At 46.5% G+C, this 21,107-nt stretch overlaps 1 protein-coding gene across 6 annotated transcripts in view; it reads right to left on the bottom strand.

Moving 5' to 3' along the window:
- Nucleotides 1-21,107, bottom strand: part of CROCC (ciliary rootlet coiled-coil, rootletin) — a 644,212-nt gene that overhangs the window by 363,375 nt on the left and 259,730 nt on the right. For all 6 annotated transcript variants that reach the window (XM_069611116.1, XM_069611117.1, XM_069611118.1 and 3 more), the window contains 2 exons: nucleotides 7,304-7,450; nucleotides 4,904-5,134 (listed from right to left, as the gene is read on the bottom strand). In XM_069611116.1, coding sequence (XP_069467217.1) covers nucleotides 4,904-5,134; nucleotides 7,304-7,450 — 378 coding nt within the window. The remainder of the gene's footprint in view (nucleotides 1-4,903; nucleotides 5,135-7,303; nucleotides 7,451-21,107) is intronic.

Here is a 21,107-nt window from a genome sequence, read left to right as displayed (position 1 = left end):
CCAGGGTTGTAATAGCCCTGTAGTTCCCCATTGCCAGGGGCCGGAAATATCTGCAAGTTTGGCGGCAGCCTGCCGGTTTTACCGGCAAGGCTACCGCCAAACTTGTAATGAGGCCCATTGTCTCTCAGTACTGATAGGTTTAGGGACTAGTCAGTTTTGCCATAACATTGAGCAAAACAGGCAAGGGAAGTAAAGCATAAGGCTTTACTCGCCTCCAAAAATTCAGGACAGTGTTCAAAACAAGCAAAAATAAAGTGTGTCCGACAGAAATCTCTGGAGGGAAAGGTGCAAACAAAAAATCTTTCCCAACACCCAGGTAAGCCTAAGGAGGACAGGGGGAGAGAAACGGGTATGTTAACTAACCCTGCTCACTCCGATTTCTACAAAGACCATTGGCGAGGTTCCAGATTCCGTTGGGGACACAATCTGCTGTGCTTGGTTGGGTCACGGGAGGGCCAGGGGTCACAGGTGCAGAGGTCACTTTCAGACACGGCTTTAGTTTCGGTCTGCTGCGGTGCAGGAATCTCAGTTCCAGGCACCTTCCAGTTGAACAGCCTTGAGAAGAAAAGATGAAGACTTCTGTGGAGCAGGCGGCCTCAGGACACCTCCAGGAACTGCAGAAGACATATTGCAATGGGATTTACCATGATCTGGCAGCGACAGGCTATCCTCTATGGACGACCAAAGGAGCAAGTCCTGCACAGCTTCTATTGATGCAGGAAGGCTGAAAATGCAGAAGCTGGTGACTTGTAGTGCAACCTAAAGATCTTCCAAGTTCCAAGGATGCACTCAGAACAGTGACGGCTGCAGCGAGGTGGCACAGGAGAGAACTGGTCAGTCCACTCGTTGGTCCAGGGACACTGCCGAAAGATCAGAAGACACGGATCCTAGACCATTGGTTGAGCTGGATTATTTCCACAGGTCCAGCAGTCGAAGCACTGAAAAGTGTCTTTTGGAGATCAGGCAGAAGAGCAGGACTTCAACAGGGCTTTATTGCAGTTGGTGCTGGTCAGCTGCAGGAGTCGTGCTTGGATTGTCAGTGGGCTTCACTTCTTCATAGGGGTCCTGACTTCAATTATGATTTGTCGACAGGCTGCAGGAATCCTCCTTTTACTAATTATCTGGATTGGAAGCTCACCCAGGTCAACCAATGCTAAGGATCTGCACCATTCAAACTGGCAGTAGCTATCCACTGCGGATGGTGTGAGGGATCAGAAATGTGAGGCGGACAACTTTGTAAAAGGTTTTCTACTTTTGCCATTTCATTAAATAAAACAGGTTGTGTGAACGCCTCACTATCCCTACCCTAGAGGATTTCCTTGCCTAAAGTAAATTAAAGGGAACACTCTTACCAAGGGATATCTCAACCTCACACTTATACAACAATCAAAGCAAAAAGGTATTATATGGCAACTCAATTCAATAAATATATGTAACATATAACCTGGTTCACGGTATGATCAATGTCTCTTGTCGTGGACTGGGCAAACTTCCCATCCCCAGATCCAAACAAGGGGTTTCTTCATAGTTCAAAGGAAAAACAAGGAAATCCAATTGAACACAAGGTTCTGCTGTTTCAATGAAATAGCTTGACAATGTCGTAAGGTCCCAATCCTCCTGGAATAAGAACTCTCCCAAAGTATCTTGAAACATTCATAAATTCTCACTCCTCCTGCAATAAGAACGCTTTCACATTTTTGGAAACAACAAATATTTTGGTCAGGATAGTTTGCCTCAATAATAACAGCAGAAAGAATTGTAACTTTTCTTCAATCAGCTTTCACAATTCTTCCTCAAACAACACAGCTCAACATGTTGTTTTCCAATAGTACCACTCTTCAGCACTTGTGCCTTCTGCTACCTGGCTTTCTCTTTCACCAGGTTTCTTCTCAGCAATCCCTTCTTGCCCTACGGGTATACTCGCCTGCCCATCTATTTCTTGAGAACCAAAACAGATAACTGCTTCAATGGTAACTTTCAAAGTAGAATAACAATAACTTCAATTGTGTCCTTTAGTATGGAAATGATAGCAGCTTTCAAGGAATAGGACATTCACATTGATCCATATTAGGACTTATCTACAAACGATGGTTATCTCCCTCTGGATAGCTTCTCCCAGAAGGGCAGCCTATTTGTCACCTTTCGTTCCCTTCTGCATCAATAACAAGATAGTAAGGATAAAGTATTTTCCTGCTTCTGCCTTGATTGTAGCACTGTGAATGAATATCAACTACAATGATAAGTGTCCCAGAACCTGGTTTACAGCCTGGACAACCCTGGGGCTGTCCAACATTCCCCTCCTGTGTTTGGCAACCCTTTTTAGATGTATTTTACCTGTTCTTTAAGTTCTCTTGGCTTGGGTATTGGTGGTATGCCTGTGATTCTGATAAGGCCTCCCCACCTGGTTGTTGGTGTTTGCCCAAATTCACATACTCCACTCTAGGCTCAGTTTGATTTAACATCAGCCACATTTGTACGTTTTTAGTAGTTCAGTATTCGTAGAGCTTCTTGGCTTGCTTTTGTAAATTAGAAATAGTTTGGTATTCATAATGCTTCTTAGCTTGCTTTTGTTAGGTAAGCACCAGTTCGGTATTCGTAATGTTTAGCAATCTGCCTTTCACTCGCTTAGGAGTAATCCTGCCTGCGCTGAACACACAGCCTGCACCGGAGCGCCCCGGGGACAATCGCGTGTCTCAGATTCACTGGGTAAGTCGTTTCCAGGTGCTCCTCTTCGTGTTCGCCGGACTGCTGGACCTGTGGCTTCTCCCGATCAGGCGCACCCTCCCTCTTTAGTCGCCGCTGCTTCCGCTATGCTGCTTCCGCTATGCTGCTTCGGAGTCGCCCTGACTCCCGAGAGTCACTGGTGCAACCTTGCCACCCGACACCTCTCGACTACTTACACCACACCTGCTTCCTACTGCACAATCTCTGCACAATACAGTCTTCTGGGGTCCGCATTTCTTCTCCACGATTCCCGCTGCGCGACCTCTGCAGTTAGGGATTGCAGAGGCACAGACCCTCTCAGGACTCTACATCTTCCTCCCACAGCATGCACGGCACACACTGCCTTCTCCAGTTCTGGTTCCTCTTCCTCTTTATCTGCAGCTGAGGGGGCCTTTTAAGCCTCTCAGTCTACTGCAGGTGTAGGTCATTTTTACCAATTAGCTGACACTTGTGAACCTTTATTCCTCTGGATCACTCTTTCTCGTCCCAGTACTGAGGGGTCGTCCCAGTACTGAGGGAATCATGGGACCTGAAGACCTTAATGATAACATTTGTTTTCTTTACTCCTTCTGTATTACAAACTTGATTTCCATTTTCTACAACATTTAACAAAGGGATATTACAAGAGTTAGTCATAAGGGAGGTTTGAGAAGAGGAATATGGATCTTTGGTCTTAAGACTGCCATTACTATACACCTTCCTCTTATTAGGCTTTTGGGAGATAGGGGGATTTAGAACTTTATGCATTTCTTGGGTTATAACAGGGTGTTTGTTACTTTTAACACCACAAGATTCATGGCTGAATTTGTTCCCATTTAGATGGTCTGTTCGTAGAACAATTGAATTATATGGTAACAAGCCCTTACACACTGTGGTATTGGTAGGGTATCCCCTTGAGAAGAGGTTAAATACTGTGTCTCAGCCCACAAGTATCCCTCACTCCTCTGACCCCTTTCTCCTCCAGAGTGATCCTCCCGCAGTACCCACCCCAAAGGTCAGGATCAGGAAGCATCTGCCTTTCCATGTTCACCCAGGAGGATACTTTAGGCAGGGTTTCAGTAAGGGATCCATAGGATTAATCACAATAGCCACTGGCCATTTCTGCCCAGCAACAGACATACAAGCACCTGGATGTGGACTGGGACCAGACAGTCTCAGCCCCCACAATCGCGCTCACACAGAAACCACCCCTTTGCCCAGGAAAGCAGCAGCTTTCCACAAGAAAGGGATTCCCACATATGGTAATCCAGACCCGAGAGGGCAGTAGGAACGCTGAAGAACAATATTGCCAAAATAAAGGCAACAAATCTTCTGGCACGGCCATCTTCGAGTGCTAGCCACTCTTAGTAGACATATGCGGTAAAAGCAAAAGTGCAAAAGCAAAAAGTTCAAAGCATGGTAGAAAACATCTACTGCCACCAGCCCGTCCTGGACACATTGTACTGTAATCAAAAATGTGCAAAAGGAAACGTTTTTGAGGATACAAAGTATCCTAACCGCACTTCACTTTAGGCCTATGTGTGCAGTTGTAAAAATACAAGAAATCCATTGAGAGACACACAGGGCCTCATAAGCATGGCGGTCCGGGAACTACGGTACCGGTAAGCATGCCGGTACCGTAGTTCCCGGACCGCCATACTACGAGCTGTGCTCGCGGGCACCTGTCAGCCCGCCAGGTCTGGCCTGGCGGGCAGAGCGGCATCCGCAAGCGCAGCATGTCGGATGCCCCGGCACCGTCGTTGACGGTGCCGGTGCCAGTGCATCCGACATCCCCATTCCCATTGAGCCCTATGGGGCTCAAAGGGAATGGGGACTGACAGGTGCCAGCACCCGGCAATTTAGGAATTACCGGGTCCCGCAATGTTGGAATTACCCGCTAATTCCTCTTTGACAGGTGCCAGAAAAAATGCGACTCCGGCAGCAGCTGTGCCCATTTTACAGGCACGGGTACCGCCATGGTTATAAGGAGGCCCAGAGACTAGTGGTATTGATGTCTTATGCACTGATCAGTTTACACATAGGAATGAGCAAAATGAGTGAAGTAAAACAGAAGGCCTTACTTGCATCAATAAATTCAAAACAAAGCAAAAAGAAAAGGGTGTACGATATAAGTCTATCGGAGGAAAGCAGCAAAAAATAAATCTTTCCTAACACAGTCCATCAACCAATTATCTTTTACCTGTCCAAGCTGTTCCTGAAGCTGTGCCCGGTCCTTCTGCAGAGACAGCAGGTCCTGCTGCAGTGTTTCGCGGCTCTGCTCTACCGCTTGCAGGGAGTGGTCCAGTCCATGGCGCTCTGTGTCCAGGTCCAGCTTCTCCTGTTCCAGTCGCACCAACTCATCGCGAATACAGGCCTTCTCCTGCTCCACCTCCTGCTTCTGCCCGAGCAAGGACGTCCTCTCCTCTTCCAGCTGCAGAACATCAGAGAAACAAGCATCATCAGAGGGTGCAGGGAGTGGGCTAGCAACGCGGGGCACCAAATCCCCCTTCTCCAGGGATCCATCCCACACAAGCAACGTCCCACACCTTCAGGGATACAAATCAATCTAAACATAATTCTGTGTGTTACATGTGATCAGCCCTCACAATTGAACCCCAGATAAGTGGCAAGGTTTTGATTTTCTATTTCAGCACTTATATGAATGTGCTGGTGGCCGTGAAGTTGTAAGCTGTGCAAGGCCAATGCTTTGAATCAGGATATGCCCCCCAAGGTCCAATAGGTACTCTCAATAACTCAGTATGCAGTTGCTAGCCACTTTTGTGGCCTGAAGATAATGGGTCTATTACTGTGTTACAGGCTCAGAGGGGGGGAATATAAGTGGCAGACTCAGTCGGCAAGCAATGTAGCAGAACCTAATCAGGGACCTATAATCAGTTCAGTAAAATATTGCTGGCACACTACATTCTCAGTTCATTTAGTGTAAAATGCAAAAAAAGCTGTCTCCCCCCTGCCAGGACCAGTAGCAAAAAAGAGTTTCAGAACCCATTGACCCCTAGGTATATGCTGTATGTTTAACTGTTTGTTTGTAGTTGAAGAGAATCTCCCTGGCTTGCATTTTTGATATTTGTAGCCTTTCGCTAATGTGTAATGTAAATATTTGAATCTATGTTTTGATAAAATATGCTGCATCTGTCATTAAAATTATCGGAGTCCAACATAACAAAACCTAAAACTCTACCCAGCGAAGGGTCTATGAGTATTGTTTATTGAACAAAGCTCTGCCTACCTTTAGTCCTATTGACTAAATATTAAGTGTACATTTAGGACTTAAGAGAGACAGCACGAAGGAGCAGCAAACCACCGCAAAGTGTTCTAGGTTGGCAATTCAAAGTGGTGGTGATTCTTTGGAATGGTGGGCCTTAAATGAATACTGGGGTGCTGGGAGTCCAGCTCTTGATGTTTTTGGGACTGTAGATGTAGTGGCATGCAGGTGGTATTGTAGATTTTGAGATTCTGATGATATTTATGTTTGTGTTCCAGTTCGTGTTTGCATGAATTGGCTGAGCTTTGCGTGTGTCCCACACATGGGATAGCTTTCCAATTAAAAGTACAATGTAGTTTTGAAGTGACAACTAAACTCATGTGCTGCACAAGGAACGAACCTTGCACATAGTTTTGCTTCTCTCTTTGCCCCCATTCTCGCTTCTTGGTGTCTGCTGTTACTTCTGGTGATCCTTTATCATGCTGCACCACCAGAACCTTGCTCACGGACTCCTTAAGAATTACTGGGTCTCCTTTCCTATTTGTGGCAGTAATATTTTCAACAGTCATGTATTCTGATGCTGCAAGACCTACTAACTGTTTTTCTAATAGCCACATCCGTGGTAGAAAGGCCCCCCCATTAACACCAAATGATGACTTGTGACCATTGTTTTATTTTGCTCTCAACGAATAGTAGAGTAACCATACGTCTGCCTTGAATACTTAATTATGTGGTCTTCCTAAATAATCGTCCATTCTTTGTGATAAGGGGTTGAGTAGCCGGAGGGCCTATGTTCCATAATGGCGGTCAATGAAGCTCATTAAGCTTTCTCCAGCTGTTCCCGAGGTGCCAGGTTTATACCCTTTGTATGAAAATGTAACAGGATTTGTTAACCTTTAGTATTCCCTGCATTCCTTCCCAATATATTTGAGACCGTGCACTTTAGTTCCCCCTACAACATTTCTCCTATCTATAGCAGTCCTGATAATCATGCTAGACTCTTCATCAACTGAGTAACCCCACCCATGTCCTAAGGAGTGTGCCATCGGGGATCATGGATTTCTTGCCCAATTATATGATGCTAGTTCTGTGCACCTATGACAGCCTTGTTGTGAATTTGTGTGAAGGCCCAATCGCCAACCTATATGATGTGCTTAGGGAGCACATAAATGTACTATGTCCGCCCACCTTTATCATACTAGGTTACCCCACCTGCACCATGCCCTGATTTCCTTCCTATAGAGTGCCCTCATTTTGATTAGCAGTATGCCCAGTGTTCACAACCTCTACCATGAACCCACTCCCCCAATAGTAGCACCCCCTATTTGCTACCTGAAGGAGGGCCCTATTGCCTTGCTTACATATGCAATTCCTCACCTGTATTATGGCCCGGTTGAGTTCAGTCTTGTCCTGGGCCAAGCTCTCATTCAGTCCACTCATCTTGGAAAGGGAGTCTCGCAGTGAGGCTTCCTCAGTCTTCAGCTTGTTCAGGGTCAGCTCTAGCTCGGCACGGCCTGTTTCAGACTGTAGTAGGAATGGGGGATCAGAGAGGGAAGCATTATACCCAGTTATTCCAGGACTATCCCATCCTATATGCACATCTACCTTTGCTCTCACCTATGGCTTATCCCACCTTGCCAGGACTTCACTACCTTATACTTTCATGGTTCGTCACTTCTGACTTGTCCAGTTACCTGCACACCAGTATCTTAATTGTTCTACCTTTACTGTACCCTTTGCTTTGGAGGCCCTATGAAGTTGATGTGCCTCCTGCTGATGCCTCATGAAAACCCAATAGAGTCTCACATGGGACCCCAGCAGCATGTCTTTATCACAAAGGGGAACAGTCAGAGGCAAAAAACACATATAAACCTCGTTAACACCATGCTTTAAATCTGAATATTAATACGATATTTGTGGAGGAGGCATAGACTAGTAGTTAACCCATCTTTCACACCATGGTAAAATCTTTACAAGCCCAGGCAAATCATTTTTCTACAACTTTTCTTTTAGCACATCAGTAAATTGGATCAAAAAACTCTATTTAAATCAATGATAATGGGGTTTGTTATGAAGTGAGAAAAAAGGTTATGAGAACTCAAAATGAACCTGTAACACAACTTAAATCTGTGAATATGAGTTCTGTAGGGAAGGCATGGTATCACAAGTACTGACACTGACCCAATTGATACAATTTGTAAAACCTTTATTGAAAATGGTGGGGTTTGAAAAAACTCCTATTTTGCCCTATAACTAAAATGGTAGTAGTCTCGGCCATCAAACGATAAACAAAACAGTCCTAGTGAAGTCTATCAAATCAAAATTGCCTACTGAAGTGGGAAAAGTGAACAAAAGGCTCCCACCAATCCCCTCTCAACCCTGGCCTAGAGGATCACGGCCCAGACACCCGCCACGAGAGGAGTTTGCCCATCTACCAGACGACCAAATACCCTGGTACAGGAACATACGGATGTGCCCACTCGCGTAACCCAACCGCCTGCCCACCAGCCTGCCCTGCACATGCCGACACCTGCGGCATGGATGGACTCGACTGAACCATCCAGCACTAAATCAACACATCGTTAGAGATGCCATGACGACCTAGCCAACGGTCAGCACACCCGTGCAAACATGTACACTGGACACTCCCACACCAACCCACACGAAGAACATACTCAGTGCTATGACGTAGGCGACGGACACACCCACAGACGTGCATCTTTATTATTTTTCACATAGGCTTTTCAAAATGCAGAAACGCAAGACGCATAATGAACTCATCTAAAAAGCTTGCTCACGCTCCATAATGAGAAATATAACGAAGACACGATACTGGGGATGAAGCAATATGGTACCATAACCTAAAGAACCTGTGTATCAACTGGCTCCACCTATGCACCAGACCCAAGTAGGCCGCAAGCAAAAGCTTCCATGAACATTGAACGAGCAAGAGTTCGGTTGCTGACCCTGCAGAATGAGCCCGGCGAAAGCAGACAGTCAAGGGCACAATGTTGCAAACTCGCATACCGCAAGCCGACGCCAAGGTCACACCTGCAAATTAAGCCAGGCACACAGTGGGAAATGCAATATTAATTGTGCAGAATTCTGCCTCAACCACGGTCCCACCTCACGTGACCAAGCCGAACCTGATAGGGTGCCAAGCCCAGGAGGAAGGAAGGCGCCTGGATCCCCCGTCTCAAGACACAGGCAGATACAATTAAGCGACTCAATGGACATCTGCGGCGGTGGGAGTAGTCGGCCTTCCAGCACATGAATAAATCCTCACATTGTCTGCACATACCCATAATGAAACATTGTTGCAAATGACAGGTGCACCGCGAGCTGGGAACAGCGATGCTCCCAGACTGGGGGGCTCGCGGGTGGACCAATCAGAACATGGGGCTCTTATCACTGACGCCATTAACATTGACCAATCCTCAGGGGTCTTCATGTAACAATTTTTATGTATCAAATTGAAGGGACAACCCAAGTATACCACCTGACTGACCCTTAACCACTAACAACGTTCTCTATACGTATGCTATACTAACCCTACCACTCGAATACGGGAGGTGGGAGGTGTTGCACAGGTGCGCGGCGAAGGTTTGATGATTTAGTGTTGGCAATGAAATGAATGGTAGCCGGACGAGTGCGAGAGCAGTCCGCTACGTTACGGGAGAGAAGGGGGCGGAGAACGAAAACATCATGTGTGACCGCTTGCAGACACTGATTGGCCTAGCTCGCGACCATGTGTAAGGGTGTGTGTGTGCGCGGTTTCCTACGATTTGACAATTATTGATCAATGAGTAGATGAGGATCCCTATTGATCGAGCAGGAAACTCGATAGATAGATGACGTTTCCCTGTAGGCAGTAGCTAGCTAGTTGCCCAATACGGAAGATAATTGGCTGGTTAAGCCCTCCTGTCGAGGGGCGTATCACACGCGAGGCGACGCAGCGTGCGCAGTTCGATTATATTTATTGATTACCTTGTTCCAGGAGTGACAGGAAGACAGCTGTGGGGTTAACGGGGGTAGATTGCAAGTGTATTTTGGACTTAAAGAATATATGAAGATCTTACCAGTAGTTTGAAGAGATCGGTGACGTCACCAGTAGGGCTTTCATAGGACATCTCGAGAACCAGGCATCTTTATTTTTGAGTGACGGGGAGGAGAGCTGTGTTAAGGGCGTGGAAACGGAGGTAAACGGTAATGAGTTGATCGGGGGGAAGGCGAAAAGGGGAACGTGGCTGCGCACGGAGAACGCCGGCCACGGCAAGTGTAGAAGAGGGAGGAGGAGCAAAGTGAAAGTAGGACAGCTGTATAAGAACGTCACAAGGGGCACGCAGCCGCAGGGGGCTACGTGCGCCTCGGCCGCAGGGGGCCGTAGGGTGTTGTATAAAGGAAGAAAAGAAAGAAAAGGATATACAAATGTAAATACTATATTTTACTAATTTTCCTTAGCGGACTATCGCAAGTCCCCAAACTTACGGGGGCCAGGTAAAGATATAAGGCTGTATATTGTAAACTGTTAGAAAGCTAACCGCTACCAAATAGGGGAAGGATAACAAGTGGAGCGCTACTATGTCATACGGGGCAGGATCGGGAGGGTGGGGGAACACCCTCACTACCCCGCTGCAACACATATGTAAAACACTGTCACCCCATAGGGAGAAACTGATCAAGTATAGCATAGAATGGACACAGGGGACGGACAACAAAATGACGACACCATGGCCGCCTAATGGTAGCTTCGATCCATATACCCAACATTCACTATTAAACCATCTGCATAATACATACAAGGGGAAGAAGTTGACACACCACGTGGAGGTGTTCAATTTATGGAGGATGTTCCAAGGGTCCCGACCAGGACCAAACGGAATGTTCATTGTGGGGGAAACAACGGGAGATAAGGAGATTAAGGAGGAGGGAGAGAATGGGGAAAAAGAGAGTGAAGGCACACCGAACACGGGGAACGGACAAGAGGGAGGAGAAATAAAAAAGGAACAGAGCGACGATATACCACTAGCGAAGGTAGTGAAAACAGAGGGAGGGGGGTTGTATCCTTTAAGAGAACTAGGAGAAATAGCAAGAGAACAATTAAGGGCGGCTGAGGGGTACTCGAACCCGGCATACAGCCCGCCTCCATATACAGCTACAGGTGGCCACACGGGAGGGGAGCGGACTAGTACGACGGGATCAGCTCATAGGAAGATGCCAGCAGGGGAGGGGAGGACTGGAGGAGAGCAGACTACGGACGTAGGAAATGATGAGTGGGTAGCTGCGCAGATACTATTAAAATTACGAGGTTCATTAACAGGAGAAGAGAAGAAGGTAGTAAGGAAAATGGGCGAGGATAATACCAGGGAGAGTGAAATGAAAGGGGAAGAGGGGAAAAGAAAGGGGGAAGAGCTGTTACGACAAAGGGAAGAGATTTTGGAGGAATGATTAGCAGAATTAAGGGTTGAGCAGAATGCACTGATCAAGCAGCTCGAGACGGGGGAAAGAGAGAGAGCACGGGAAAGGAAAGAAGGTAAGAATGAGTTGGAAAAAATGAGAGAACGAAATGAGGAGCAAAGGAGAGAAGCCGAAAGGGTAAAGGCAGTAGCAGAGAGGGTATCAAGAGCAGCACTGCGTGAAAGGAAAAGAGAGGAAGAGGAGAAAGAAAAGGAAATGGCAATATGGAAGAAGAGATTACTATCAGAAACAACAAGGAAATACGAAGAAGGGAGGATGATAGAGAGTATATTAGAACGGGAGAGGGAGAGATGGGAAAGGAAGAAAGAAGATGAAAAGATATTGGAGAAGATGAGTAGTGAAGTAATGGAAGAATTAAAAAAGAAAAGAGGAAATTGGTAGAGAAATAGCGGAGAGAAATGAAGGGGAAAGAGAAGATAGGAGAGGGGAGAGTGAAGTAAGGAGGAATGTATATAGGGGTACAGAAGTAGCAACAACATCAGCACAAAGGGGAGCGATTGGTAAAGAAGAAAAGGGAGGAACGGACCTAATAGACTTAAGAACAGTAACGATTAGGGGGAAAAAGACAGATTGGGGGTTGCCATTCACGAATGACTTTTGTAGTGAGGAAGAAGAAGGAATGGAGAAGGAAGGAAGAAATAGTGAAAGGGAAAGCCTAGATAAATTATACACCACCCGGACAAATAGAGACTCACCATGGATCTGCAGGAGAAAGGAAGAACTGGACAGAAGTGAGGAGCAAGAGCAAGGAATAGCGGAAAGGCAGACACGTGAAGCCACACCGTCACCATCCCGTCCTACATGCTCCACAACCTCACGCTCATTACGTGCAACATGCCCATCTAAACTCGCGCCCTTCACAAACGAACTGACACCCTATGCAGGAAGGCTTAGAGACCTCCCTGGACGCAGGCAGGGAGAACGAATACACACGCTCACATTAAATAAAGGAAATGGTGAAAGAAGGGGAAGTGATGGAGGAGAAAGAGTCCAGAGCAGGAGAAATATGGGAGAAATTGGCGATATAGAAGAGACGGAAGAAGAGGAGGGGTGTGAGGACTCGATTTTGTGGAACCCAGGGGGTCAAACGGGACACAACTTAATGCCACTTCTGGAGAGGGGAGGGGTTAGACACAATACATCCCTTGGAAGCATGCAGACAAAGAAAATATAAAGTGCAGACTCCCATCTTTAAGTGGAGGTGCGGGTAAATGGATATATGAAATGGAAAAACACACCGCAGGACAGAAATTGGCAGTGGGAGATGTAAAGGGCCTTCTAATATCAATATTAGGGGATGCAGCGGATGACATCTGGAAGAGAGCGGGCTTCCCCGGGGTCACAATAACAAACACATCACACGATGGGGCACCATTCGCAAACTGCAGACATGCATTATGGCAGGCACTGAGGGTACAGTATCCAGACACATCAGACATAGGAGCAATTACCTCGTGCAAGATGCGTGAGAACGAAGATCCTGTTGATTATATCCAGGAAATTCAAGAGAAGTGGCGTATGGAAATTAGAGAACAATGGGACAAAACACCAGCAATATTCTATCATATACTAGTACAGGGTCTCCCAGAAGCAGTTCAGAAACAACTGAAGAAAGTAGTGGGGATGGAAGCAAAAGCATGGCCAGAAATACAACTGACAATAGTGCATCATTGTAGGACATGGCAAGAAAAAATGAAAAAAAAGGAAGAGGATAGGAAAACGGAAGAGGCTAAACTAGTACAGAAAAAACTTACTAAATACACGATGGAAGGCGCACTAATAACTGCACCTGCAACAATGACTCAAAGCCCCACACAAGTAGTGGCTGCACAAGATCCCTCCCAAATACAATCATCGCAGACTGTAACACAACAGATGCCGCCACTCAAACCATACACGACTAACATGGGAGGAGGATACTCAACGCCAGGAGCTGGCTATTATAATTACAACAGGGGAAGGGGAGGAATAATGAGAGGGAGAGGATACGGATATAACACACAACAGCAGGTGGGAGGACTTAGAAATTCCTACCCCACCGGGCAACCAGTATACCAGGACAACACAGGAAGCTTTCCATGTCAGAACAGGGAACCACTGGTGTGTTGGATTTGTGGATTGGTAGGACACATGTCACGCACGTGTAGAGTGAGACCAGGCACACCATCATGGAGTGAACAGGGACAACAAAGGCCCACACAGGAACAGCAGGGCATCCAGCAACAGCAGACATTGCAACAGGGAAATGAACAGCAACAACTAGTAACACAACAACAGCCACAGACATATTCACTGCCACAACAACAGGTAGCGATAACACAATAACCCCAAGCACAGCAAGTACAGCAACCTGCACAAATCCAAGACCATAACATGACCTCTACCAATACCCAACTACAGCAAACACAACTGGGTAGGGTGACGATCCTGGGACACAACCCTTACACAGGAAGTGGTCAATCATTATACCCTCAATAGGACAGCCCACACACGGCCTTGGTGTGTCCCATCCTGTCGGTAACACCTAATAGTGCGGAGGAACCACGCATAGAGGTAACGATAGGTGACAAAAAATGATCATTCCTTGTTGACACCGGGGCGACCCGGTCTTGCATAAGGGAAGGTAAATTTAAGATGTCAGGTGAAGCCATGAACACCCAAGGATTCTCTGGGGCTAGGGGGTTGGTTCCCTTTACTCATAACATTCCCTTATCAATAGGGGATTATGACATGTCAGTCCCACTTTTATATTCTAGGACCTCACCAGTAAATATACTGGGGAGAGACATAATGAGCAGGTTGAATATGACGATCTCCTTTACGGAGGACGGCATAATTTGCTCCACTCCAGGAATTAACATGCTCACTGCACGACAGATTATGCAAGCATACTGTGGACAGACAGTGATTAGGGCTGAGCCAGTAGATGGTGAACTGTTCCAGTACGGGACAGACATGGCATTTGCATGGATGCCAGGGATAGAAGGAAAGATCTGGAGGAGGCCAGCAACCTATTTGTTTAGACCAGAAACACCAGCCAATGAACCAGAAGGAAAGGTGATTTCAGTGGACATAGAGAGCATTATAGCAACCGCTGATTACATTGCAGTACATGCCCAAGACAGAGATGGAAGAGCATGGAGGGCAGTAATCGCACTAGCGGAGGGATGTAGACTCACCCAGGTGTCAGATGAGGAGCTCTTCTCAGGAGAAAAGGAAGAAGGTGAAATGGTATTTATGATGAGTGTGGAAATATGGCTAAGGGTGACGTACAAACAAGTGGCACAGAAAATTGCAATGGTACTTGAGGCACCCACGTCCACCCCAGTTCCCTTCTTTGAGGAGGATATGGCAAAAGTACCCACATCATTATGGACTACTAGCCCCTATGACGTGGGGTGCATAAAAAGCATAGGGGGAGTAAGAATAAAATTGAAAAAGGGTGCAATACTCCCCAGAGTGAAACAGTACCCACTATCAAAAGAGGCAGATGAGGGCATATATGAAACAATAACGGCCCTTATAAATAATGGCATATTGGTCCCATCAGAATCACCATGCAACACAGCTGTATACCCAGTGCGCAAGGCTAAAGGGGGGTCTTGGCGCTTCATACAGGACCTCAGGCCTTTGAACAACATAGTGGAAGCAGAATACCCCATAGCAGCAAACCCGGCCACAATATTGTGCGGCATTCCAGCAGAGGCATCACGGTTTACAGTGATCGACCTTAAAAATGCCTTTTTCTCAATACCACTGCACCCAGACTCACAAGATCTGACAAGCTTCACTTACAGAAACACAAAGTGGAAACACACCAGATTGCCACAAGGGTACTGCGAGTCACCCTCAATATTCAACAGAGTAATACAGATGGATTTGGGTAACATTGAAGTGGAAAGCACAGTGCTGCAGTATGTTGACGACATAATAATTTGCAGCACAAACGTAAAAAGATGCAGAGAGGACTCATTAAAGATGCTGACAATATTGGCTGAAAAAGGTTACAAGGTAGACAAGGAAAAGTTACAGTACTGTCAGGAACAGGTACTTTACATTGGTCAGCTCATATCCCAATATGGAAGAAAGATTGCACCACAAAGAGCACTGGCCATTTCAAATACGCCATTGCCACAAACAGTGAGAGAATTACAGCAGTTCCTGGGTCTGTGCAACTACTGTAGAGCATGGGTATTTGATTACAGCTCATACATAGGACCCCTACTTGAGGCGTTAAAAGAAGCTAACAAAGGGGAGAAAAAGTTGGGGTGGACAATGGAAATGAAAGAGGCTTTTAAGATGCAATATCAACCGCTCCGGTACTGGCCACCCCAGATTATGAACGACAATTCTTTATATTTTCACATTGCGACTCAGCAGTAATGAAAGCAGTGTTGGCTCAAAAAACAAGCATGGGCTACAAACCAGTAGCGTTTTACAGCGGCCACTTGGATCCTGTGATGTTAGGTCATTTCCCTTGCGAACAAGGTCTCGCCGCAGCTGCCTTTGCGGTAGAGAAAGCATCAGCAATCACCATGGGGTGCCCAACCACACTATTTGTGAAGCATGCACTATTTGCAATATTGAACAAGCCCAAGTCCACACTAACCACGCAGAGGGCGTCAGGTTATGAGATCATCTTATCTAGAGCTGAACTATCGATTGTTAGATGCAGCACGGTCAACCCTGCAAGGTTCATAGCAGAAATAATTCAGGAAGGAGACTATGCACACGATTGTACAAAGACTACTGAAATGTACTCATGTACTAGAAAGGTTGAAGAGAACGCACTAGAGGGAGGTGAGCTCTTGTTCATTGATGGGTCATCAACAATTGACCAAAGTGATGGGATAAGAAGGACTGGGGCAGCAATAGTAAAAATGACGGAGGTACCGGTGTGTGTGGCGATGAAATGCGTACAATTACCACAGCATTACTCTGCTCAAGCAGCTGAATTAGTTGCACTAATCTTGGCGTTGAAGGAAAGCTTTGACAAACGAGTGACCATATATTCCGACAGTGCATATGTCACGTCTACTGTCCACTCAGGGTTGTCCAAATGGAGGAGAAGAGGGTTTAGGAGAGCTGACGGCACTCCAGTGCAACATGCTCTCTTATTGGCTGAACTAATTGAAGTAATAAATGACCCCCAAGAATTAGCCTCGGTCAAATGTACCGCACACACTAATGGAGAAGATCATATCTCAAAAGGGAATGCAGCAGCAGACGCACACGCGAAGTATGCTGCATATTTTGGCGAGATATGGAACCCGTCAGAGAGAGGGAGGGGAATAGCTAAGGAGATGTTGATAAGAGAAGGGTACACCCATCTCCCAGCCACACAGATAATGGAGCTACAAGCGGCTGCACCAATGGCAGAAAAAGAAATATGGGTAAAAAGAGGATGTACAATGTCACTAACTGACGCACTATGGCGCCAGGGTAGCACTGGAAAGATGGTAATGCCACTGGCACTATTGAACACAGCCCTGAGCCAACTACACCACCCAGCCCACACAGGCAAGGAAGTCATTGCAGCACGAATTAGGGAAGATTGGTTCTGCCCCGAGTTAAATTCCTATGTGTCAAATTTTATCAGCAATTGTCTCACATGTCAACAGTTCACAGCCGGTCACACGCTGAAGATGATAAAAGGTACTATACCCCGGCCAGAGGGACCCTTCCGACACATCCATATTGACTATGTTGATATGATCAACGTATGTCAAGGAAATAGGTACATGATTGTAGTTGTAAGCCCATTCTCGAGGTGGATGGAGGCAGGGCCCTGCTCACACCCAGATGCATTCAGAGCAGCTAAATTCCTAGTGAGGGAGGTCTTCCCCAGGTGGGGAGTGTGCGAAATACTGCGGTCAGATAATGGCCCGCATTTCGCCAATGAAATGTTCCAGCACATCACATCCTTACTTAACATCAAGCATAAATTTGCATGTGCATATCACCCGCAGGCCAACGGTATATGCGAACGCCTGAATGGCCTATTAAAGGAGGCAATTGCAAAAATACAGCAAACAACAAAGAAGAGTTGGCTGTATTGCCTTCTGCTAGCCCTATTTGAGCTAAGGAATAGACCAGGCTCCGACCACCACCTCACCCCTCAAGAGGTGGTGACCGGACGTCAAATGCGCCTTCCTCTGATGCCAACATCAAGAGCATTCACCGACCATGAAAACACCGCAACTGTCCTTGGTGATGAAATGTACCAATATGTGTCTTCTTTGATTACTAGTGTAGTGTTTGTGTCTCAACAGCTCGAGCGCACGCGGGGCGGGTCTAAGAGTGATCAACAAGAAGACGCGGATGAAGAATTGGAAAAGGGAAAACTGTGCAAAATTGCTAAAGGTGACCACGTACTACTCCGCAATTTCAACAGAAAGTGGAACAGCCCACGTTTCACTGGCCCCCACCTGGTAGAGGAAGTATCAACGAGAGCAGTAAAGCTACAGGACAAACGTGCCTGGAATCACCTACAAGACGTAAAGATCTGCAAACTCCAGACCCGCCCTAGCGTCACCGACAGGGCCCTTGGAAGAACAGCAACAGCGTCACCAACGGAGGAAGGGACTTCTACCGCAGCTAACGGCCTAAGTGTCCCCAGACTCTGCCACCCCCCTGATTCCCCAGAGACAATTACTGAAATAGAAAGGGGTAATTACCATACCGCCCACCCCATGGTCACACGATCAAAGAGTAAAGAGACCTCTGCCAGTTGAGCCCAAACCCTCTGCCCATCGACCCCCTACCCACTGCAGTAATAACCCAACTGAAGGACATTGTTTTGCACATACACATGTAAACACTTGAATGTTCTCTTTTTTTTTCTCTCTCGCACATGCAGGTACGGCGTATTATTGTACTGCTAAGAAAACAGATAACTAACAAAGTTCACTGCCCAGGAGTAGATGATACCCTCAGACAATAACTACCCTGAAGAATTATCACACCAATTTGTCTATTACATAAAAAGGCCAAAGTACCTGAAAAGGAGGAGGTTACGTGTCTACTACACAGCATTTCTCTTGGCCATAGAACAATCAATGCCCCACCTCCACCCATACTTGCCTGTCCTAAGAGATAGATCGCTTAGATTGGCGTGGGAACAGCTCTTCGCCTGGGCACTGAACGACTACTTGATAGGGAGAGCTTGAAAACAACAACTAACACTAATAACAAGCATATTGAGAATTTTCAGGTGGGCAACTTTAACGTCGCAAGAATTAGCTGCCGGACTGCAGCAAGGTAAGAGCAAAATGCCGGTGAGACTAGCCTCTGTAATAAAGATGATAGGGATTTTGATGATCACCGGGTTCTTGGCTGCCTTTGTATGGCAGAACAGTTATGCTATCAATATTTTTGCTTTACCCAAACCTAATATACCCCCACCCCCGGCTGCAACAGGTGTTACGTCAGGTGGTACTAGCAAAATTCCACACAAGGGAAATAGAGTTAAACGCAGCACATACCCAGACAATAAAGATATTGACAACTACATACAAAATTCAGCACACGTCTCGAACAACATGTGGTACCAACACATGACTCAAATAGGTAAACAAACAACAGAAGACAGCTGCTATGTCTGCTCATTGATCCCATACGCCATGAGCGCTTCCCGAACTTTCGTTGCCACGGAAATAGATGAAAAAACAGCACAATGTATAATATACCTGGCACTGTTCCAAACGAAAGGAAGATTTCAAGGGAACACGGTGCACCTGGTATGGAAAACACGAGACACATACCTGTACGAAAATAACTTCCTCAAGAGTTATTTGAGTTACCACAAGGCCAGTTTTCATGCTGAAGCATTCAGATACATAACAAGTGGCCCTGAAAAAGGAGAAAGAAAGAACGTAACACTACAGTACCTACCATGTGATTGGTACGCCACTCAAGTTCCTGGTAAATAAGGATGTTGGGAAAGACCACTGATAATAATGACAGGGAAGGTGTACCTGGGTGACAAATGGGACACAGGAGTGGTTGGCAGCAACATGATAATGAGAGAGGCTACTACAACTATTGCTGAACACAACAACAGATGTTGGATGACTTGGGTCAAGTACGTACCCATGCTAACGTGGATAGAGAAGGATGAAGACCCAATAACAATACTGCTGATGACTGCACCTAAGGTGTGCTACCAACATAAAGGAGAAGTGGACGTGGGATACAACACCAACTGTGCAAGCGTGACAGAGTTACCTGAGGGGGGAGCAGGAACAGCAGTAGTAATGGACCATTACTGGGCCTGTGGAGACAAGGCATACCACACACTGCCCCCTCTGTGGAATTGTATATGCACAATGGTACACGTTAATGTACCATCACTACTGGTGCCCCAGAAACATGTGAATGTGGCGAACTTCCCCAAAATGGATGAAGGACACAAGAGGAAGAAGCGATCTGTACAGCTCCAGAAGGGGCCAGAGAACCAAAACAACGGCAACAACACTGTCCTGAATAGAAAGAAAAGACAAGGAGAACCTCTGACAGGAAATTACGTATGGGGAAGGTCGGAAACAGCACTTACTTCAATTCCGCCAGAACACAGACTATTCAGCAGAGCAGCAATGTTCTTCTCCTCAATAATACATCCGGGACTACAGGGTTACGCAAACGCAAAATGGCTCCAGATAACTAGATGGGAACTAATGATGACAATTAACTCTACAGTAAATGGATTCAACGCAATAAAAGAGGAACTGCGAGCAGTGAGGATGGTAGCACTACAGAACAGATATGTACTGATCTCCTCACAGCAATGGAAGGAGGGGTTTGCGCCAAGATAGGTCAATCATGCTGCACATTCATCCCTGCTAATGACGCTGACAATGGTACACTGACAGAAGCAGTGTCACAATTGGCCCAGATGCACTCCAAAATGATGGATGAAAGTAAAGGCGTGAAAAAGGATGAGAGCTGGTTTTCGATGTTATGGTCATGGATGCCATCTTGGCTGTCAGATGGACTGAAGATTATAGTTGGATGCATTATTTTGGCTGGAGCTGCACTTATCATAATACGATTTTGGAAGGCCCGTAAGGCACGCACCACAGACGAGATGATCGAAATGGTCGGTATGCACCCCTTGATGCCAGCAGATGATGGCCAACACGCAAGCACAATAATAAAAGAGAGAGAGAGGTTGCGCAACCAGATCATCACCAACCACCTGGACCCACCATCTGTGAAGCTCGAAAACCCAAGAAACCCAAGGAGCTACATAGGGAAATGGGTATACTGCACACCTGGAGGAACCTGTGTATATATGTATTGGTCATTTGAAGACCATGTTAACCACTATGGGCATTTGGGAGGAGTAACTAAAATATGGAGAGTGAGAGGAGATAAGGAAAAGGATATGTTTGTGGTCGACAAGTCGACCAGAGGGGGGACTGAAGTGGGAAAAGTGAACAAAAGGCTCCCACCAATCCCCTCTCAACCCTGGCCTAGAGGATCACGGCCCAGACACCCGCCACGAGAGGAGTTTGCCCATCTACCAGACGACCAAATACCCTGGTACAGGAACATACGGATGTGCCCACTCGCGTGCCCACCCGCCTGCCCACCAGCCTGCCCTGCACATGCCGACACCTGCGGCATGGATGGACTCGACTGAACCATCCAGCACTAAATCAACACATCGTTAGAGATGCCATGACGAGCTAGCCAACGGTCA

The sequence above is a fragment of the Ambystoma mexicanum genome, chromosome 8, assembly GCF_040938575.1.
Source record: "Ambystoma mexicanum isolate Mex_15411 chromosome 8, UKY_AmexF1_1, whole genome shotgun sequence".
In the NCBI taxonomy this organism is placed as follows: domain Eukaryota; kingdom Metazoa; phylum Chordata; class Amphibia; order Caudata; family Ambystomatidae; genus Ambystoma; species Ambystoma mexicanum.
Note: the sequence above shows the minus strand (reverse complement) of the source record. Positions and strands in the feature narration are given on the sequence as shown.